At 40.3% G+C, this 20,073-nt stretch overlaps 2 protein-coding genes across 6 annotated transcripts in view; one reads left to right on the top strand and one right to left on the bottom strand.

The window, feature by feature from the left end:
- Positions 1–17,850, bottom strand: part of firrm (fignl1 interacting regulator of recombination and mitosis) — a 60,971-nt gene extending 43,121 nt beyond the window's left edge. The window contains exons 1-6 of one of the 5 annotated variants that reach the window (XM_043699475.2): positions 17,258–17,850; positions 7,305–7,344; positions 4,577–4,665; positions 3,769–3,873; positions 2,551–2,691; positions 63–228 (exon numbers count right to left, since the gene is read on the bottom strand). In XM_043699475.2, the coding sequence (XP_043555410.2) occupies positions 63–228; positions 2,551–2,691; positions 3,769–3,873; positions 4,577–4,665; positions 7,305–7,344; positions 17,258–17,350 (634 nt within the window). In that variant the 5' untranslated portion in view covers positions 17,351–17,850. The remainder of the gene's footprint in view (positions 1–62; positions 229–2,550; positions 2,692–3,768; positions 3,874–4,576; positions 4,666–7,304; positions 7,345–17,257) is intronic. The other 4 variants (XM_087990710.1, XM_043699474.2, XM_043699473.2 and 1 more) reach the window with 4 other exon arrangements.
- The window catches only part of usp1 (ubiquitin specific peptidase 1), a 41,834-nt gene continuing 28,874 nt past the window's right edge, over positions 7,114–20,073 (top strand). Inside the window, exon 1 of the mRNA XM_043699481.2 lies at positions 7,114–7,130. The gene's annotated coding sequence lies outside the window, so the exon portion shown is untranslated. The remainder of the gene's footprint in view (positions 7,131–20,073) is intronic.

Raw genomic sequence — 20,073 nt, 5'->3', positions numbered from 1 at the left:
AATTATATAGTTGCTTAAAGAGATAGCAGACAAAAAAATACAATAGAATATTCCAAACGCACCTACCACCATACATGCAATATCATCATCAGAAGCACCTGTTGATTCCAAAACTATCCGATCCAAGAGTTCCATGAACCCCTTTTGAAGGGAATATGCTTCCTTAAATAAACATTGTAGCAGGTCTGCAACCAAGTGCAAGTGACCACCGTACAAAGTCTCACTGTCCTGAATACAAGTAAAAAGCAGAGGTGTCAACAAGAGCAATTATGTACAAGACAGTTTATCAATATCATGACAAGTCACTTGTTTGAATTCACTACAAATATTCCAGAATGTCTTTTTTACACTTGAGTACTTGGCCTGAAGTAGAAACTCAGTGAAATTTAACGCCCTCCAGTGGCAGGTTTGGTGCAAGAGTGGCAAGTGAGGATCTGCCACTTATAATCCCTATAGTGTGGAAGCAGGCCATTTGGCCCATCAAGTCTACACCAACCTTCCAAAGAGCATCCCACCCAAACCCAATCCCTACACTATAAATCTGCATTTCCCATAGTTAATCCACCTAGCCTGCACATCCTTGGAAGGAACCACAGTATCCAGAGGAAGTCCATGCAGACATGGGAGAATATGCAAGTCCACAAGGCAATCGCCTAAGGTTGGAATTGAACCTTTATTCCACCTCTGTCCAGATTAGGACCCATGGACAAATTTGTCATCCCTATCGAGGTGCTAAAGGGAATATTATCACCCACTTAAAGGTCTCATCCTGCCACTGTTGATATTTACATAGCGGGAGGCAGGGTACACAACACACAGGGAGCCCAAAAAAGTAAATATCGTTCGGGTTTCTTGAAATTTTCCAGGGGCATGGTCCATAATTCAATGCCTGATTGAGGGTATCTAAAATCAGTAGGTGTTGGAGCGGAGAGGTATTCTCTGGGCTTTAATATCCTCCCCATTGCTCCATACCACTCCTAATTTATTCACAGTGCCTGGGTCCATCAGTGATTTTAAGCCGCTGGTGACTGCATCCACTGCCTTCTTACTGTCAAGTGATGAAAAGCTACTGATTTCTGACTTGCCAGCAGATCTCAGTGGGTGAGAACCCCAGAGCTTTTAGTTCTGGGAAAATCCTGCCATTGCCTAGTTATGTGCCGCATGACACTTAATTCCCAGGGAGATGAGATGGAGCTCCTATCGGCTCTCAAGTCTGCAGGGGAGATCACCATCACCTCCATTACATACCATCTTCAATTTTGCTTACAATATAATTTCATAAAATGTATAGATATTTCCTAGCCTAAACATACTCTGCTGAATAATAGAAATAAAAAAGTGTTATAAACAGTGCAAATGTCTGCTTTTACAGAAGAACTATTCTATTCTGTCTCTTTGACTCTATTCCCTCCCTTTTACTCCCCCCTGAGAAATTACTATAGATGACAAGAGAAAAACAAAAAAGAGAATGATAAGAACACTGATAGCAAGAGATTAAGAAACTAACTTGAATTTATAGAGACCCTTTAATGTCTTAAAAAAAGACCAGAAGTACAAAAAAATACATTTCTATTTGATGGGAAGATAATGACGATAGCAATTTTAAAGGGAGAAAGAAAGTAGCTAGAGTGAAAGGTTGACTTCAACTATTTGCTAGCATGGACCAGAAGGGTACTAGCACTGGGAATGAGTTAAAGGAAGAGGTTGGTAAGTTTCAAAAAAAGCTTCAGTAGTACTTGGGGGGGTGGGGGAATACAAGATTCTCAGATTCAGTGCTAGGATAGAGGATAATCGGGGAGAGATTGAGCATGAAGGAGGATAAATCTATCCTAAAAAAAGCTATAACTAACAACCTTCTGATGTTTTGTTTAGTAGTCACTATCATATTTGGTAGTGCAAATAGTTATGCTTCAAAGATAGAATATTGAGATTCCAGAAATGTGGGCACATGTTCTAAAATGACAATGAGAGGAAGCTGCATCAATGTGTCATAACAAGAAAATGTTGTTGTCTTTTGGATGAATGGTTAAATTGTGGCTCTATCTGCTTTCTCAAATGGACAAAGAAGATCTTATGGCACTACGTGAAGAAAAACAAGTTCTCTCAGTATCTGAAATTTATGCCTCAATAAACATCACAGATATAGATTATCTAGTTATTAATGTTGTTATTGAGACTCTAAGATATCATTGAGACTCTGATTGACATTGTTACCTGTATCACAACAGGGTCAAAACTTCAAATTTTTTTCTGTCATGAAGTAACTACATAAATGTAAGTTCTTTTTTGAGTCAGTCAGTCTCAATGGAGATTACAGACGATTTCTAGTACTTCCCAATTTAAATTTTTCAGCATTTTAGTATTTTGCATTCTGCAAAAAAAAAATTCCTGCCCCCATTCACACATCAGAAGGAGAGTAAATTCCACTTAAAAAGGGATGATACACCTTACACTTGTTCAACTGTACCAAAGTTCACCCTCATAAACACAGAATGAGAAATATCCAAACAGAAAATAAAGCATTGCTACAGACAATTTCACATGTTTCACCTTGCAATGACTAAAGGTATTCTTCAGGACATGAAAGACAGCCAGAGATAATGAATGGACGCTTGACAAGGTTAGAGCTTCCTCAAGAGTGCACATATGCTGCACAATATTCATCAAAACTTCCAAAAGTTGGACTTGAGTCTGCATATAGAGAGCAACAAAATTATATGAGCAGTTTACAGATGAAAACATCCAGGGGCATCATAACCCATGTTCGAAAACATTCTGTTTTGAAAGTACTGAAGTTACATTAATATTATTAAATTTCACACCCCTCCCAACAAGCCTATGGTACTGACAGAACTAATAAAAATGAGTACAGTTTTATAGGGGGAGGGGAATTAATGAAAATAAAGTCTATAAAATGTAATGGTATACAAAGCCATGGTAAAAGAAGTTCCATTTCAGGTTCTACATTACACCAAATTTTGCATTGGTTTGGCAGATAAGATTTCAAATATAAGACAGCTGGTCAGCCACTACTGTGTCTTTAGCAATTTCAAAGCCACTCATGAAGTTCACGTGGTACTCTCTCTTATTTTCTGCATCAAATGTTACCTTCCATTATTCTATTCACTTACATTGTCTAACTCATTCCATAATTTCTGAATTGCCTGCTGCAATTTCACTGCCTTTCATAGTTTGACATAATCTTCAAATTTGACCATTTTGCATTGAATGCCTCAGTCCAAGTAATTCATGTAAATAAGAAACTATAATCATGCCAGCGTTGGAACATGATGAATCCCACTCAATTTCTTCACCCACACTTCCATAATGTGTGCACATTATCCATCTTCTTTTTCCATTCCAAGGACATATATGAAATACCCATGGTTAAGTTTAACAAACAGCATTAGTTTTAAAATTTTCCAAATGCCTTTTCAATGTCTAGGTATATCATTATAGGGCTCACCACAATTCACTAGACATGTCACTTTCTCAAAGGAGTTGCTTAAATCAGTTAATCAGAATCATTCCTCTGAATCTACACTGACTTCAGTTTACTAAGCTTTTATTATACAGGTAATCTTCAAGTTTACTTGTTATATATCAGATTTAATATTTTACAAGGGATAGAAGTAAAACTAATGGCTCAAATGCATGTATTTGAAATCAATCATTCAGTGGATAATTCACATCACTAGTATAATTTAAAAGAAACTGTAATTATAACACGAAGATTAGTAATACTATTTAAATTTTAAAAGGTCCTACCTGTATAGCGTTCCTCAGTACTGCCTGCAGTTCACTGTTCTGACTGGATAATGCTCCTGCCTGTTGACATAATTTACTTGCAAGCTCATCAAACAATGTCATGGCCTAGATGGAAAAAAAATCATGGATTAATCTTTTAATTGGGAATCATTTGTGGTCAGTGAAGCTAAAAAATGAGGAAGTTGCTTTAAAACTGGTAAAAGAAATAAATATGGGTAACGGTGTGTAATTGCAAAATTTTCTTTTGACTTACGAACTATAAAGCAGCTTCATAGTGTTGTTTCATTATTTTTACTCTAGCCCAATGCTTATTTTTTATCTTAAGCAAAATCCATATGTCAGTTAGGCTTAGAAATAGCAGTAAATAGCATCATATATCAAAGGAAACTGAAGGGTGATGGCCTATATATTCAATAGCCACCAATGCTTGTCCAGTATGTCCAGTTTTTTTGTTAATGGGGGAAAAAACAAGAGAATTTATGTCAGCCTGGATGATGCTAAAGGGGTCTCACTGCCTTTAGGGTAGGGAGAAAGGAGACAGCCAGAATTCCCTCCCCTGATCACCAGGCCATGAACCCTTCCAACAATGAACCAAAGACGAAGTAGGTGAGGACCCAATGGAGAAACATTCTGTCAATACCCTACACAGTTTGATGGCCACTTGGTCCCTATGAAACAGTTATTGAGCAAGGAGTGAAGAATATTGGTAGAATAAAACAAAGCAGGCTGCATGTTTTGGAATTTTGTTTTAAATAGTATCTATAAAATAAATTTTAAAATGTACAATCAAACTGGAAATTTCACATACCTTGGGTAACACCTCAGAAAAGAAGGTATGCTCTATATCAAAAAGGCTGATGTGTGGCAGAAACTTGCCTGTGAGAATCTTCAATATTCCTTAAAAAAAAATTAAGAAATTTTAGCCTTTGATTCTCTGGAGAATCTAGAACACTGTCTCAGGACATGGCGATTTATGTTTAGGACTGAAATGAGGAAACATTCATTCAAAGAGTTGCAAATCTTTAAGACTGCTGAAGGTTATGGATGCTTCATTGTTAAGTACTTTCAAGGTGGAGACACCCATTTTTATTTGGTCTAAGGCAATCAAGACATATGAGAGCAGACAGACAAGTGAAGCTGAGCCAATTGATCAGCTATGATTAAAATGAATGGCAAAGGAGCATGGAGGAGTCATATAGTTTAGTTTTTGTGAAGGGGGTGCAAACTGCCCAGACATAATTGAGATGGAGATTTTGGGAAGTAAGGTGAGAAGAATTATGCAGATGGTTATGCTACTGTTCACTTGGAATAGAGTACATTTGTAATACAGATTACAATCTTTTATTAACAGGAGATTCTATAAAGAACATCTGGAAGGGTCAGGAATAGAGTATATATTGAGGAAAGGGTTTTGAACTTCAAATCGCAAATAATGACAGAAAAAGAATCAGCAAAAGCACGAAGTGGCACTAACCATCATCAATGTAGCATAGGAAGATAGTCAAGGTAAGTCTAATTAGGCATAAATAAATTGTTTTAAAAAGTGGATAGAAATCCTTTGGGTCCTATTGCAACATCATTAATTTGAAAGGCTTCAGAAATATGAAGCACAAAAGGGACTTTGCAGACCTAGTTTAGGATTCTCAAAGATAACGTGCAGGTTTAGTTGGCAGCTTGGAAGGCAAATGCAATGTTAGCATTCATTATGAGAGGACTTGAATACAACAGCGGGGATGTACCATTGAAATTATATAAGTATCAGGTCAGTCAGCATTTGGAGCAGTATGAACAATTTTGGGCCCCATATCTAAGGAAGGATACTCTGGGGTTGGAGTAGGTTCAGAGGAGGTTTACAAGAATGATCATAGGGATGAAGGACTTCTCACATTAGGGGTGGTTGAGCTCTCTGGGTCTGTACTCAATGGAGTTTAGAAGGATATGGGTGGAGTGGGATGGGGAATCTCATTGAAACTTACAGAATACCAGAGAAGCCTGGATATCGTTGAAGTAGAGGAGACTCTTCCACTAGTAGGAGATACTAGGACATCAGTATACAGCTTCAGAATGAAGGCACCACCCTTTAGAACTGAGATAATGAGGAATTTCTTTGGCCAAAGAGTGATGAATCTGTGAAACTCAGCTTCTACAGATTCTTGTGGCATTGAGTCATTGAGTGTATTTATGACAGAGATAGATTGATTCTTGAATAGATAAATAAATAAAGAGGTAATGGTAAAGTCAGTTTAAATGGACAGGAGGAGACTGAAATAAATGAAATATAGTGACAATTCTGCTACCATCTCTAATGGAGAAGATGGAAAAAGACTGTGTAATTTTGAAACGTATGGAACCAGCAGACAGAGGAAGATGTCGAGAGACATGAGATTTGTGGTATTACAAATGATCTACTAATTTTGCGTACCCTTGTGAAATGTATAGATTTTTATAATCATTCCCAACAACAAAGTAGAATTGTAGCAGAATCATAGAATGCTTAGAGTGCAGCAAGAGGTCATTTGGCCCATCAAGTCTGTACTGACTCTCCAAAAAGCATCCTCCCCACACCCAACATCCCCACCCATATCCCTGTGACCCCAAACTTATCACAACTGATCCACCTAATCTGCACATCTGTGGGTATTACAGGGCAATTTAACATGGCCATTCGACCTCACCTACATATCTTTGGACTGTGGGAGGAAATCGGAGCACCCAGCAGAAACCCACACAAACACACAGAGAACATGCAAGCTCCACACAGTCACCCATGGCTGGAATTGAACACAGGTCTCTGGCTATGAAGCAGTACAGTGTACATGGAAAATTAAAACCTGTGTAGCAGTCCATTATATAATTAAAACTCAAAATACATTAAGTTGATTTGTGCTGAAACATGTCTCAAATAATGTTATGCAATTAAGTGGCTTTTCACCCCATCACCAATGACTCCAGTCTCCATCAGTGCAAAGCCTCATTAGTAACCCTGTATAGGATTAGTTTACTTCCGTTAACTCCAGGATACATACTAGACAATTCCATAGCAAATTCATTGTCAACTGTTGCCAACCTTCCTGTCTTCAAACCTACTCAGTAAACAATCAATGAGGGCATAAGTCTTTAGATAACTGTTAAACAATAACTTATTTCTGTTCAATAAGACATGAGGAATGGGGAGGTAGATGGTGTCAAAGCTCAAGATGACATATTTATATTGCGTGGCAGAGCAGGCATGCGTGGCTATATGGTCTATTGCTGTTCCCACGCAGTGTGCTCTTGTGACATGGACTAAGCTGAAAACTGAGATAAGTTTATCACAGGGAAATTGCAAAGGACTCAAGATGTAAATTACATTCAGATAAATGGTAAGAAGCAGAGTACTTTATTTTGAAAGTTGTCCTTCCTACATATTTTCTTGAACTGTTAAGCATTTAAATGGGAGGTATTGTACAGCCATTATTTCAGCTCTTGATTCTGTCTATATAGTTATTGTGCCCTACAGAAAGGTAAGACAGCTGACATACATAGTCAGTACTTACGTAATTGTTCATTACTGCTTTCATCATTCTGATATATAGAGTAACTGGTGTTAAAGAGAATATCACAAGTGAAACATAAATCCCTGACCAATTGCATGGATGAAATAAAATTTAAAATTACCCACAGCCAGAAACTGACAACAAAATAAATCATTGTTAAATAATAGATCATAAGTTTACAGAATAAAGTACGCTATTTGTCCATCAACCCTACCCCAACCCTGAACCAGATCATGACTGATTTGGTTATGGCCTTTACGGCCACATTCCTGCTGGTCATTCCAAACACCACTTTACCCTCGACTTGTTTTGGTAATCAAAAACCATCTATCAATCTTGAATAAAGTCAATGATTCAGCTTCCACTGTTCTGTGGAAGAGAATTCACAAGATTAATTCCTGTTAGAAAATAAATTCCTGCACCTCTCTATCTTAAATGGCCACTGCTTATTATAATTGATTTATAGTTCTCGAACACCTCATGCGCCTCCTCATTTTCTGGGCATCTACTCTGAGAAGTCCCTTATGAATCTTGTACTTTTCAATAAGATTATTTTCCATTTGTATAAATCTCAATAAATTTAGGCTCAACCTACACAACTATTTCTCATAAGATAAATCTTCTCTGCACTGATTCCAATGCAAATATATTCCTCCTTAAGGAGAACAAAAATGTATACAGTGTTCTAGGTGCAGTCTTAACAATGCCTTGTATAGTTATAGTAAAACATCCCTATTTTTATACAACATCCTCTTTGCAATAATGACCACCATTCTATTTGCCTTCTTAATTATTTATGTTATCTGTATTAGTGACCATGAGAAGATTTGTAGCTCAGGTCGAGGTTCTGAAAGTAAGTTTGCTTTAGAGTTCCAGTTGGAATGCCATTCTTCAAAGAATTCTCGTGCGTGTCTCAGTTTGGATTGTCTTAGGGTAGATGTGTTGTCCCAGTCAAAGTGGTGTCCTTCTTCATCTGTATTTCAGGATACTATTGATAGTGAAAAAACAGCTCTCCCAACCATCCAGGCTTAAACTTTGAGTCCGCTACATGGACGACATCTTTGTCATCACCAAACAAAACAAATTAGAAGAAACCTACAACACCATCAATAACATCCTCACAAAAGTGAAGGAGAAGAACAACAAACTGCCATTCCTATGTGTCACAGTAGAACAAACACTCAAACGGGGGACTTCAAACCTGCATCTACAGGAAAACAACACACATAGCTAACTACAAAAGCAATCATCCCAATACCCACAAACAAAGCTGCATTAGGACATTAGTTCAATGAGCCACCTTACACTGCAGCACAGAGGAACTACGAACAGAAGAGAAATACCTATACAGCATATTCAAGAAGAGCGGGTATGCAATAAACACAGTCTGCTGATTCCTCAGCAACAAACCCAAACAAGCAGACACAATGCGCCCAGAAACCTTAGCCATTTTACCCTACATCAAAGACATCTCTGAAATGACTTCCAGACTACTCACATCTCTTGGGATATCATGGTGGCCCATAAACCTACCAATACACTAAAACTGAGGCTGATAAACTTAAAAGACCTGATACAAACAACAAGCAAAATGAATATCATTTACAAAATACCTTGCAAGGACTGTTACAAACACTACATTGGACAAACAGGCAGAAAACTAGCCACCAGGATACATGAACATCAACTAGCCACAAAAAGACATGACCCACTATCACTAGTGTCCTTACATATAGACGAAGAAGGACACCACTTTGACTGGGACAACACATCCATCCTTGGACAAACAGAGACAAGCACGAGAATTCCTTGAAGCCTGGCATTCCAACCAGAACTCTATCAATAAACACAGGGATTTAGACCCCATCTACCATCCTCTGAGAAAAAGAACCAGAAATTACATCACCTGCCCAAAGAAACCTAAACACATAAATAGAAAGTTTGGGAGAATATTTGTAGCTCGGGTGCTCGTTGTTGTGGTTCTGTTCGCCGAGCTGGAAATTTTTGTTGTCTAGGTGACATCCTCAGTGCTAAGGATAGCTGGTCGTGTCGGATACCCGCGCAATTTCATCAACAGATGCCTAAGAGAAAGACAACGAAACGAGGACATAGAACAATAGAACATAGAACATAGAACAATACAGCACAGAACAGGCCCTTCAGCCCACGATGTTGTGCCGAACTTCTAACCTAGATTAAGTACCCATCCATGTACCTATCCAAATGCCGCTTAATGGTCGCCAATGATTCCGACTCTACCACTCCCACGGGCAGCGCATTCCATGCCCCCACCACTCTCTGGGTAAAGAACCCACCCCTGACATCTCCCCTATACCTTCCACCCTTCACCTTAAATTTATGTCCCCTTGTAACACTCTGTTGTACCCGGGGAAAAAGTTTCTGACTGTCTACTCTATCTATTCCTCTGATCATCTTATAAACCTCTATCAAGTCACCCCTCATCCTTCGCCGTTCCAACGAGAAAAGGCCGAGAACTCTCAACCTATCCTCGTATGACTTCCTCTCCATTCCAGGCAACATCCTGGTAAATCTTCTCTGCACCCTCTCCAAAGCTTCCACATCTTTCCTAAAGTGAGGCGACCAGAACTGCACACAGTACTCCAACTGTGGCCTAACCAAAATCCTGTACAGCTGCAACATCACTTCACGACTCTTGAATTCAATCCCTCTGCTAATGAACGATAATACTCCATCGGCCTTCTTACAAACTCTATCCACCTGAGTGGCAACCTTCAAAGATCTATGTACATAGACCCCAAGATCCCTCTGTTCCTCCACCTGACTAAGAACCCTACCATTAACCCTGTATTCCGCATTCTTATTTGTTCTTCCAAAATGGACAACCTCACACTTGGCAGGGTTGAACTCCATCTGCCACTCCTCAGCCCAGCTCTGCATCATATCTAAGTCCCTCTGCAGCCGACAACAGCCCTCCTCACTGTCCACAACTCCACCTATCTTTGTATCATCTGCAAATTTACTGACCCACCCTTCGACTCCCTCATCTAAGTCATTAATAAAAATTACAAACAGCAGAGGACCCAGAACTGATCCCTGCGGAACTCCACTTGTAACTGGGCTCCAGGCTGAATATTTACCATCTACCACCACTCTCTGCCTTCGACCGGTTAGCCAGTTTTCTATCCAATTGGCCAAATTTCCCTCTATCCCATGCCTCCTGACTTTCCGCATAAGACTACCATGGGGAACCTTATCAAATGCCTTACTAAAATCCATGTACACTACATCCACTGCTCTACCCTCATCCACATGCTTGGTCACCTCCTCGAAGAATTCAATAAGACTTGTAAGGCAAGACCTACCCTTCACAAATCCGTGCTGGCTGTCCCTAATCAAGCAGTGTCTTTCCAGATACTCATAAATCCTATCCCTCAGTACCCTTTTCGTTACTTTGCCTACCACAGAAGTAAGACTAACAGGCCTGTAATTCCCGGGGTTATCCCTATTCCCTTTTTTGAACAGGGGCACAACATTCGCTACTCTCCAGTCCCCTGGTACCACCCCCGTTGCCAGTGAAGACGAGAAGATCATTGCCAACGGTACTGCAATTTCCTCTCTTGCTTCCCACATAATCCTAGGATATATCCCGTCAGGCCCGGGGGACTTGTCTATCCTCAAGTTGTTCAAAATGTCCAACACATCTTCCTTCCTAACAGGTATCTCTTCTAGCTTACCAGTCCATTTCACACTCTCCTCTTCTACAGTACGGTCCCTCTCGTTCGTAAATACTGAAGAGAAGTACTTGTTCAAGACCTCTCCTATCTCTTCCGACTCAATACACAGTCTCCCACTACTGTCCTTGATCGGACCTACCCTCGTTCTCGTCATTCTCAGGTTTCTCACATACGCATAAAATGCCTTGGGGTTATCCTTGATCCTATCCGCCAACGATTTTTCATGCCCTCTCTTAGCTCTCCTAATCCCTTTCTTCAGGTCCCTTCTGGCTATCCTGTATCCCTCCACTGCTCTGTCTGAATCCTGTTTCCTCAACCTTATGTAAGCCTCCTTCTTCCTCTTTACCAGACATTCAACCTCTCTCGTCAACCAAGGCTCCCTCACACGACCATTTCTTTCCTGCCTGATAGGTACATACATATCATGGACACGTTGTATCTGCTCTTTGAAAAAGTTCCACATTTCCACCACATCCTTCCCTGACAGCCTATGCTCCCAACGTATGCTCCTCAAATCCTGCCTTACAGCATCGTAATTTCCCTTCCCCCAATTATAAAATCTACCTTGTTGTGCGCACCTATCTCACTCCATAACCAAGGTGAAAGTCACAGAATTGTGGTCACCGTCACCAAAATGTTCACCCACTAACAAGCCCACCACTTGTCCCGGTTCATTACCGAGTACCAAATCCAATATGGCCTCCCCTCTGGTTGGACAATCTACATACTGCGTTAGAAAAGTTTCCTGGACACACTGCACAAACACCGCCCCATCCAATCTACTTGATCTAAAGAGCTTCCAATCAATATTTGGGAAGTTGAAGTCGCCCATGACTACGACCCTGTGGCTTCTGCACCTTTCCAAAATCTGTTTCCCAATCTGTTTCTCCACATCTCTGCTGCTATTGGGGGGCCTATAGTAAACACCCAACAAGGTGACTGCACCTTTCCTATTTCTGACTTCAGCCCATACTACCTCCAGAGGCAGATCCCCCTCAAACTTCCTTTCTGCAGCCGTTATACCATTTCTAATTAGCAATGCCACCCCCCCTCCTTTTTTCCCACCCTCCCTAATCATACTGAAACACCTGTAACCAGGAACCTCCAACAGCCATTCCTGTCCCTCATCTATCCACGTTTCCGTGATGGCCACAACATCGTAGTCCCAGGTACCGATCCACGCCTTAAGTTCACCCACCTTATTTCTGATACTCCTTGCGTTGAAGTATACGCACTTGAGCCCATCTCTGTGTCCGCAAGTAGTCCCTGTCAGTGCTACCTTCTCCACAGCCTCCCTACAGTCTTGGGCATCCTGACACACAGCTAGCTTACTTGCTGGACTACAAGTCCGGATCCCATCCCCCTGCCAAATTAGTTTAAACCCCCCCGAAGAGTGCTAGCAAACCTACCCCCCAGGATATTGGTGCCCTTCTGGTTCAGGTGCAACCCGTCCTGTTTGTACAGGTCCCACCTTCCCCAGAATGCAGTCCAATTGTCCAAATATCTGAAGCCCTCCCTCCTACACCAGCCTTGCAGCCACGTGTTCAACTGCACTCTCTCCCTATTCTTTGCCTCACTGTCACGTGGCACCGGCAACAACCCAGAGATGACGACTCTGTCTGTCCTAGCTTTTAGCTTCCAGCCTAACTCCTTGAGCTCTTGAATGACCTCCCCACCCCTCTTCCTACCTATGTCGTTGGTGCCAATGTGTACCATGACTTCTGGCTGCACACCCTCCCCCTTAAGGATTCTGAAGACACGGTCTGAGACGTCTCGGACCCTAGCACCCGGGAGGCAACAAACCATCCGTGAGTCTCGCCCATGTCCACAGAACCGCCTGTCCGTTCCTCTAACTAGAGAGTCCCCTATAACTAGCGCTCTCCTCCTCTCCCCCTTTCCCTTCTGAGTCTCAGAGCCACAGACCCCTTCCATGCCACCTACACCTGCAACGCTGTCCCCCCCAACAGTTTCCAAAGCTGTATACTTATTTTTTAGGGGAACGACCACAGGGGAACCCTGCACTGCCTGCTTCTTCCCCTTCCCACCTCTAACTGTTACCCAGCTACCTCTGTTCTCCGGTGTAACTATGTCCCTGTAGCTTCTATCAATCACCCTCTCAGCCTCTCGAATAATCCTCAGTTCATCCAACTCCAGTTCCAGTTCCCTAACTCGTTCGGTGAGGATCAGGATCTGACTGCATTTCCTGCAGACAAAGTCGGCAGGAGTATCGGTGGTCACCCCTACCTCAAACATCCTGCAGGAGGAACATTCCACCGCCTGCGCTGCCATGACTGTACACTTTCTCCAAAAACAAGAACACTGAGTCAATAACACTGAGTCACTTACCTGGGGTCTAGAACACACCTACTCAAATACTAATCACTTACCTTCCCGCCCATCTATGCGCTCCAACCTCACTTCCGCTGCTCCCACTCAAATGACCGTTGGTGATTAAAGGGTGAGTATTTATACTCACAGTTCTCCTTCCCGGCTGCCCCTCTGTTTGCCGTCACTTCCTCTGCTGCTCCCGCTCTTTTTGTGAAGAGAAAAAAAAACACCGCTGCCCGCTACAGGTAAGTAATTTTGAAACAAACTGTCTTACCTTAGCTGTAGTCTCCCGGGTTCGCCTTTACTCGGCCGCTGCCACAACCCAAAGGACTAGCCACACTACCATATATCAGGAGCATTTCAGAACTGACAGCCAGACTACTGCGACCACTAGGACTTATAACGGCACACAAACCAACAGCCACCCTCAGACAACAACTCACCAGAACGAAGGACCCGATACCCAGCATGAGCAAAACTAATGTAGTGTGACAAAATCCCATGCAAGGACTGCACAAAACACTATATAGGACAAACAGGAAGACAGCTAACGATCCACATCCATGAACATCAACTAGCCACGAAACGACACGACCAGCTATCCTTAGTAGCCACACACGCACACGACAAGCAACATGAATTCGACTGGGACAACACTTCCATTATAGGGCAAGCCAAACAAAGAACAGCCAGGGAATTCCTAGAAGCATGGCACTCATCTACAAACTCCATCAACAAACACATCGACCTGGACCCAATATACCGACCACTACAGCGGACAGCTGAAACTAACAACCGGAAGCAGCAGGGACAGGCCACTATAAATGCCAGAGGAAACACCCACAGAAGCGCTTCACAGGAGGCTCCCAAGCACTGAGGATGTCACCTAGACAGGGGACGAAACGTTTCCAAAAAAATTTCCAGTTCGGCGAACAGAACCACAATAACATAAATAGAAAGTGGGACATACCACCAGTGCTTCACCAGAGGCTCACTGATGATGTTACCTAGTATGGTGAAGAAATGTCTGAAAACAAACCTTCCAGCTCAGCGGACAAACATACATCTAGAACATTACCTATATGTTACCATCTTGTGATTTATGTACAATGAAACACTGATTCCTCTGTCCTGCAGCATACTCTCACAATTTAAATGATGATCTGCTCTGCACCTGTCAAATTGTTGCCCACTCACCTAACCTATTTATATCACTTTGCAGACACTTTATATTCTTCTCATAACCTGTTTTCCTATCTCTGTATCTTCAGAAAATTTGGCTTCAATTTGTCCCTCCATCGAAGTCATCAACATATATGGTAAATAGTTGAGGCCCCAGAACACCTATTTGCAGTTCTCCAATAGATATTTTGTCAACTTGAAACTGACCTACTTATCTCAACTCTCAGTTTCCTATTAGTTAGCATGTGCTCTGTCTGTGCTAAATACATCACTCCCAACCCACAAGCTCTTATGTTGTAACCTTAACGTTACACCAGAACAAACACTTTCTGGAAATCCAAATACATACTTCTACAGATCTCTTTATCTACCTTGCTTATTGCATCCACTGTTAGATCTGTCAAACATGATTTCCTTTCACAAAACCATTTCAATTCTGCCTGATAGTAGCAGAACACAGATACAACATCTATAATAATGGATTTGAACATTTTCCCAAAGTCAGATGTTAAACTAACTGGCCTATATATTTTTCCTTTCCATTTCTTTCGTTTCTTGAATAATGGCGTTACATTTTCAGTTTTCAAATCCACTGGGACCTATTCAGAATCTCAGGGATTTTGGAAGCTTACAACCAATGAATTCCTTTCCTCTGTAACCACTTCCTTTAAGACCCGAGAATACAGGTCATCAGATCCAGGAAACCAGTCAGCTTTTAGTCCCATCAGTTTTCTCATAAATTCTCACTTGTGATGGTTTTAACTTTGAGGTGAAGATAGGGAGTGGCACAAGATGAACTGCTCCTTCAGAGCCAGTACAAACAACAGAACAAAAGGACTTGTTTGACTCCATTCTATGAAGTTCCTTCCTTCATTTATGTCCCTCGCTTTTCTATTGTCCTTAGGATGCTTTTTGTGTTTTCAACTACAAAGGTGGACACAAAATACTTGTTCAGTCTTTACCATTTCCTTGTTTCTCACTGTTAATTTCCCAGTCTCACCTTGGAGGACCAACACTCATGTTAACTACTCCTTTCCTTTTTATGTAATTTGTAGAATCTTTTGCTGCTTTTAATAATTCTTGCTAGTTTTCTCACATACTACAACTCCTCATTTTCCTTTATAGTCATCCTTTGCTGGCTTCTAAAACTTTCACAAACTGGCTACCACTAATCTTTGCAGCAATGTATGCCTTGTTTTCAATATGATGTCATCCTTAACTTACTGATTAAGTCAATTTCCAATGAGAGATGACAACAAAAAAAATGTACCGCTGTAATATATAGTGCATACATATTTATATTCATAATAGATACATCTAAAGAATGGATAATTAGTTTACAATCACTGTTAATTTCTTGTTACGTCTAATCATATCATAAGGCATTTAACCACAACTATCATTGTGCATCACTGCTGCTGCTGCTACAAAATAGTAGAGCTAACAACCAACCTGAAAAGTACTCAGTATGGAAAAGATAAAATTCTTTAAGTAATATCTATTATCATTAGATTCCAAGCATCAGAAATACCCCTCAAGATGGTATCTCATGAAGTACCGTGCAAATTCATTTTAGCTGCTCAGTATGGAAAAGCAACAGAGGGACAACATCACTCATGATATTAGTTTCAAAGAATGCATGATGAAATCTACCAATGTTGTACCAAAACATATAACACAGCCTGAGGCAGTATCATATGCCCCTTCACAAATTAAGGATGAGTGTGATCCAAGGAGACAATTGCCCTGGATATCAGAATCTCTGTTGCAGTCTTGCACATAAGCCAGAAGGCCCTGGAAAGGGAAAATACAGAATCCGCTGGTACACTCAAAGCCTTTCACAACAAGTGAACGTTACAGGGCACTTTTGGGTACTCCTTGACATTTAGTGCTCCTAAAGTATGCCCTTGGTCTTGATCAAACAGAGTTTAATTCCAGAGTTTAATTACTGGAGGGAAAAATTATGAGAATCATCCTAAAGACCGAAAATGCTCTGACAAAATTGGTTACAGTGTTTACTTCATTACAAAAGTGACTTCACTTCAAATTACTTCAGTGGCTGTGAAGTGTTTTGAGACAGTCATTGTGAAAAGCACCTTTTAATTCCAAACTTTCTTTCAATTCAAAGCTAGGCACAGACTGCATGACAGCCATATTCTGTAATTACTTGGCTGAAACTAGTGGTATCAATGAAGATTTATTTTAGGTATTAACTTGACTCCAAAAAAAAGGGACATTGTTGCTCTCGTGCCCGATTTCATTTTGATTTAGGATTTCAACTTTTTTCACATTATAACTGCAGTTATTGTACAATGCATTAGTTAAGTTTCCTTTGCCAGGTCCAGAGTTGCTCCTGGTTAACATTTCGATAACTTATGACTATCGTTATCCCATAATTCATTACGTATCACATTTTTAAAAAAACATATTTACCCCATTCTAATTAATCAAGAACATTCACTTGGTAACTCTGCTATAAGATTTGCTAGGAGAAAGTGAGGACTGCAGATGCTGGCGATCACAGCTGAAAATGTGTTGCTGGAAAAGCACAGCAGGTCAGGCAGCATCCAAGGAGCAGGAGAATTGACGTTTCGGGCAAGGAGCCCTGCTCCTTGGATGCTGCCTGACCTGCTGCACTTTTCCAGTATAAGCTTTGCTATAACTGTTCCAGTTATCATTTTTGGTAATAACAATTAAACTACACAACATCAAACAGTTAAAGGATATAATAAGTTCAGAGAGAACAGTTCCCATCTTTTTCTTACACATCTCCTCATTCCACTGGCAGATCTCTTCTAATAGACTGTTCTGAGACATCATAAAAGTTTCAAAATACTCCAGGTTAATGAAAAGGCAGACTGTATGATATGTACTCTTCGTCGGAAGGAGTCACAGAAGAAGTGAACTAGTATCTGACATTTCAGCAACAATTGACGATTATCACTCAGGCCTGTTCTCGTGTCTGAGACCGAGGGGCCATCATTAGCTACCAGCGGTTTCCGTGGAAACCAGTAAACTTGCCATGAAATCCAACAGTGCCCCGTCTTATATTTTTCTCCGTCGTTTCAGCAAAGCCTTGAGCTTGTTAGTCTTTAAGTATAGATGCAGTATTGTGCCAACTGAGGACTTAATCCAGTTGCCCACCTCCTCCTTGCTCGGGACAATTTCCAGCAACTCATTACCGGCGGGAATATGTGCGCATGTGCACAGCATGCCCGTGCGCGGGCAGGGGGCGGGTCATGACCGCTGATCTACCACGCTTGTCCATGACCTGACTATGTTGAGACAGTCGATCAGTTGTATCTGGACCATGTCTCATTTCATGCTTCACACTGACCTGTGGAAGTCCTGGGAATGTGTTAAGTCGGTTGTGGAAGCAAAATAGTGGAGATATTGGAAATCTGAAATAACAGAGCGGCTGGAGAAGAGTCTTATTGGACTCATAATGTTAACTCTGCCTGTCAAACATGCTGAGTTTCTCCAGATTTGGAGGTGTTGGTCGGGGATGTACAAAGTTAAAAATCACACAACACCAGGTGTCCAACAGATGTATTTGGAAGCACTAGCTTTCGGAGCGCTGCTACTTCATCAGGTGGTTGTGGAGTATAAGTTGCTCCAGGACTTTGTTGTTGACATTGTGTTCACTATACTTTTGCAGAAGCACAACCAGTAATACGTTTGAATGAAAGCTGCTTTGATTTCATCCCTATTCCCTCTAACTAATCTAATGATAATTCCTGGTAATATGTACTGTAGCGGCTCTTCAAATTGTAGGGAATATAATTGATTTCCGATTCTTGTTAAGAAAAAGTTAGAACTGCCATAAAGCTTAAAATTGCTCAAATTAAACTCATCAAGAAAACTTGCACAAGTACACTGAACCTCCTCTGTAACCAAGTATCCAACAATTAAGTCTGAGATTGTTTTTAATCTGATGAATCGACATCTAAACAAGACAACAAATCTCTCAAATAAAACCTGAAAGGAAAATTTACCAATTTTAAAAACTTGAAAAGTCAGCAACTTGTGAAACAGAATGCATTCCTGAAGAAGGGCCTGTGCCCGAAACGTCAAATCTCCTGTTCCCTGGATGCTGCCTGACCTGCTGTGCTGTTCCAGCAATAAAGTTTCAACAAACAGAATGCATGTACATTGCATTTGAAAGTTGCTGGCAAAGACTTACCTCAATGCATGGAGTTGTGATTTTTTTAATTGAAGAGTTAGATAACAGGTTTCCAAAGGTCATTGTCATATTATTATGTTCCTCTTCATTTATCATTTATTTTGTCTGATGATTTTTATTTTATTTTGGTTTAAAGTATAATGTGATTCCATATAGATTCAATCTTAGATTATGCACTACCTAAATCACCCAACAGCTTCACTATACATTTACCTGATCATGTTTTCAGCACCAAACATATATTTCTCCTAACTGCTTCATAATCAATAGATAAAATTAAGAGGTGAATTGTTTTTCACAAATTCATTAAATTCCACCTTGAAAGGATTCTCCTTCTCCCAAAATCATTGACTTTGGTCTTGACATTATTGTCCAAAGCTGTGACATTGATAGCTGATTCCAAATATTATTGCATTTGAAAGAATATAATCTCAGAATTTCCCTGGATGCTTCAATAATATTTAAACTAACCAAATGAAGAATACTTCTGGGATCATGAAATCTACGTATTTTCAAATGTCTTGGTGTTAAGAGCAAACTTGAAAAGCATTATTCACTTAAAATTTATATTTTAAAAACATGGTTTGAGAGGAAAAAAAATCAAATGTTTATGCACCTTTTGTACCATTTAAATTTTACATTCTACAGAAAGCTATATGAAAGGTCTTTCAATGTCCTGGTTTAACTTCACTTAAAATAATCTAATTAATTTTTAAATTAATTAAAATAGTCTAGTTATCTTGTCTGCATTGCCAAGCAATAGAAAAATAATTTTTTATTGATTTTTGATGTACTTTTAAAAAAGAATCTTAAATAAGTTAACAAAACATTTTTGAAAATAAATGATAAAGAACAAGGAAATGAGTTGTGAGAAGGATTTTTCTTCTTTCCACTTGGAAAGTAGATGGTGACTTATAGGTGTGGTAACTGCCAGCAGAGCAGGTGGGACGAGATCATGGTTGCATAGTTTAAAGTGTAATAAAAAATGGTGTGGGGTAAGATAAAGGCAAAAGGGATGATGTTGTTTAGGGTAGTATTTCCCAACACTTCATCCAACTCTAGCATTCAGCTGTCCCTGATTCATTTCCCATACCCAGCAGCCACAATCAACAGATGGATGCTGGAGTCCTTCTCTGGTTTCTATTCTTCCTGATATCCCAATTAAAACTCATTTCTGAGTTGCTCCTTTGCTTTAGTACCCATCCTTTCTCTAATCTCCATACATTTAAGATACTGTGGTTTTCTATTTCCCTTAAGCATCTCTAATATTAATCATTCCACTATTGGTGGCAGTTGCCAAGAACGAAAGTTCAAAATCCCAACTATGCCTTTTTCCCATTTTGAAATACTCCTTAAAACT

Source organism: Chiloscyllium plagiosum, unplaced genomic scaffold, assembly GCF_037043375.1.
Source record: "Chiloscyllium plagiosum isolate Xiang-an unplaced genomic scaffold, Cpla_swu_hap1 HiC_scaffold_9, whole genome shotgun sequence".
NCBI lineage: Eukaryota > Metazoa > Chordata > Chondrichthyes > Orectolobiformes > Hemiscylliidae > Chiloscyllium > Chiloscyllium plagiosum.
The sequence above is the reverse complement of the archived record's forward strand: the minus strand, read 5'-3'. Positions and strand labels throughout refer to the sequence as shown.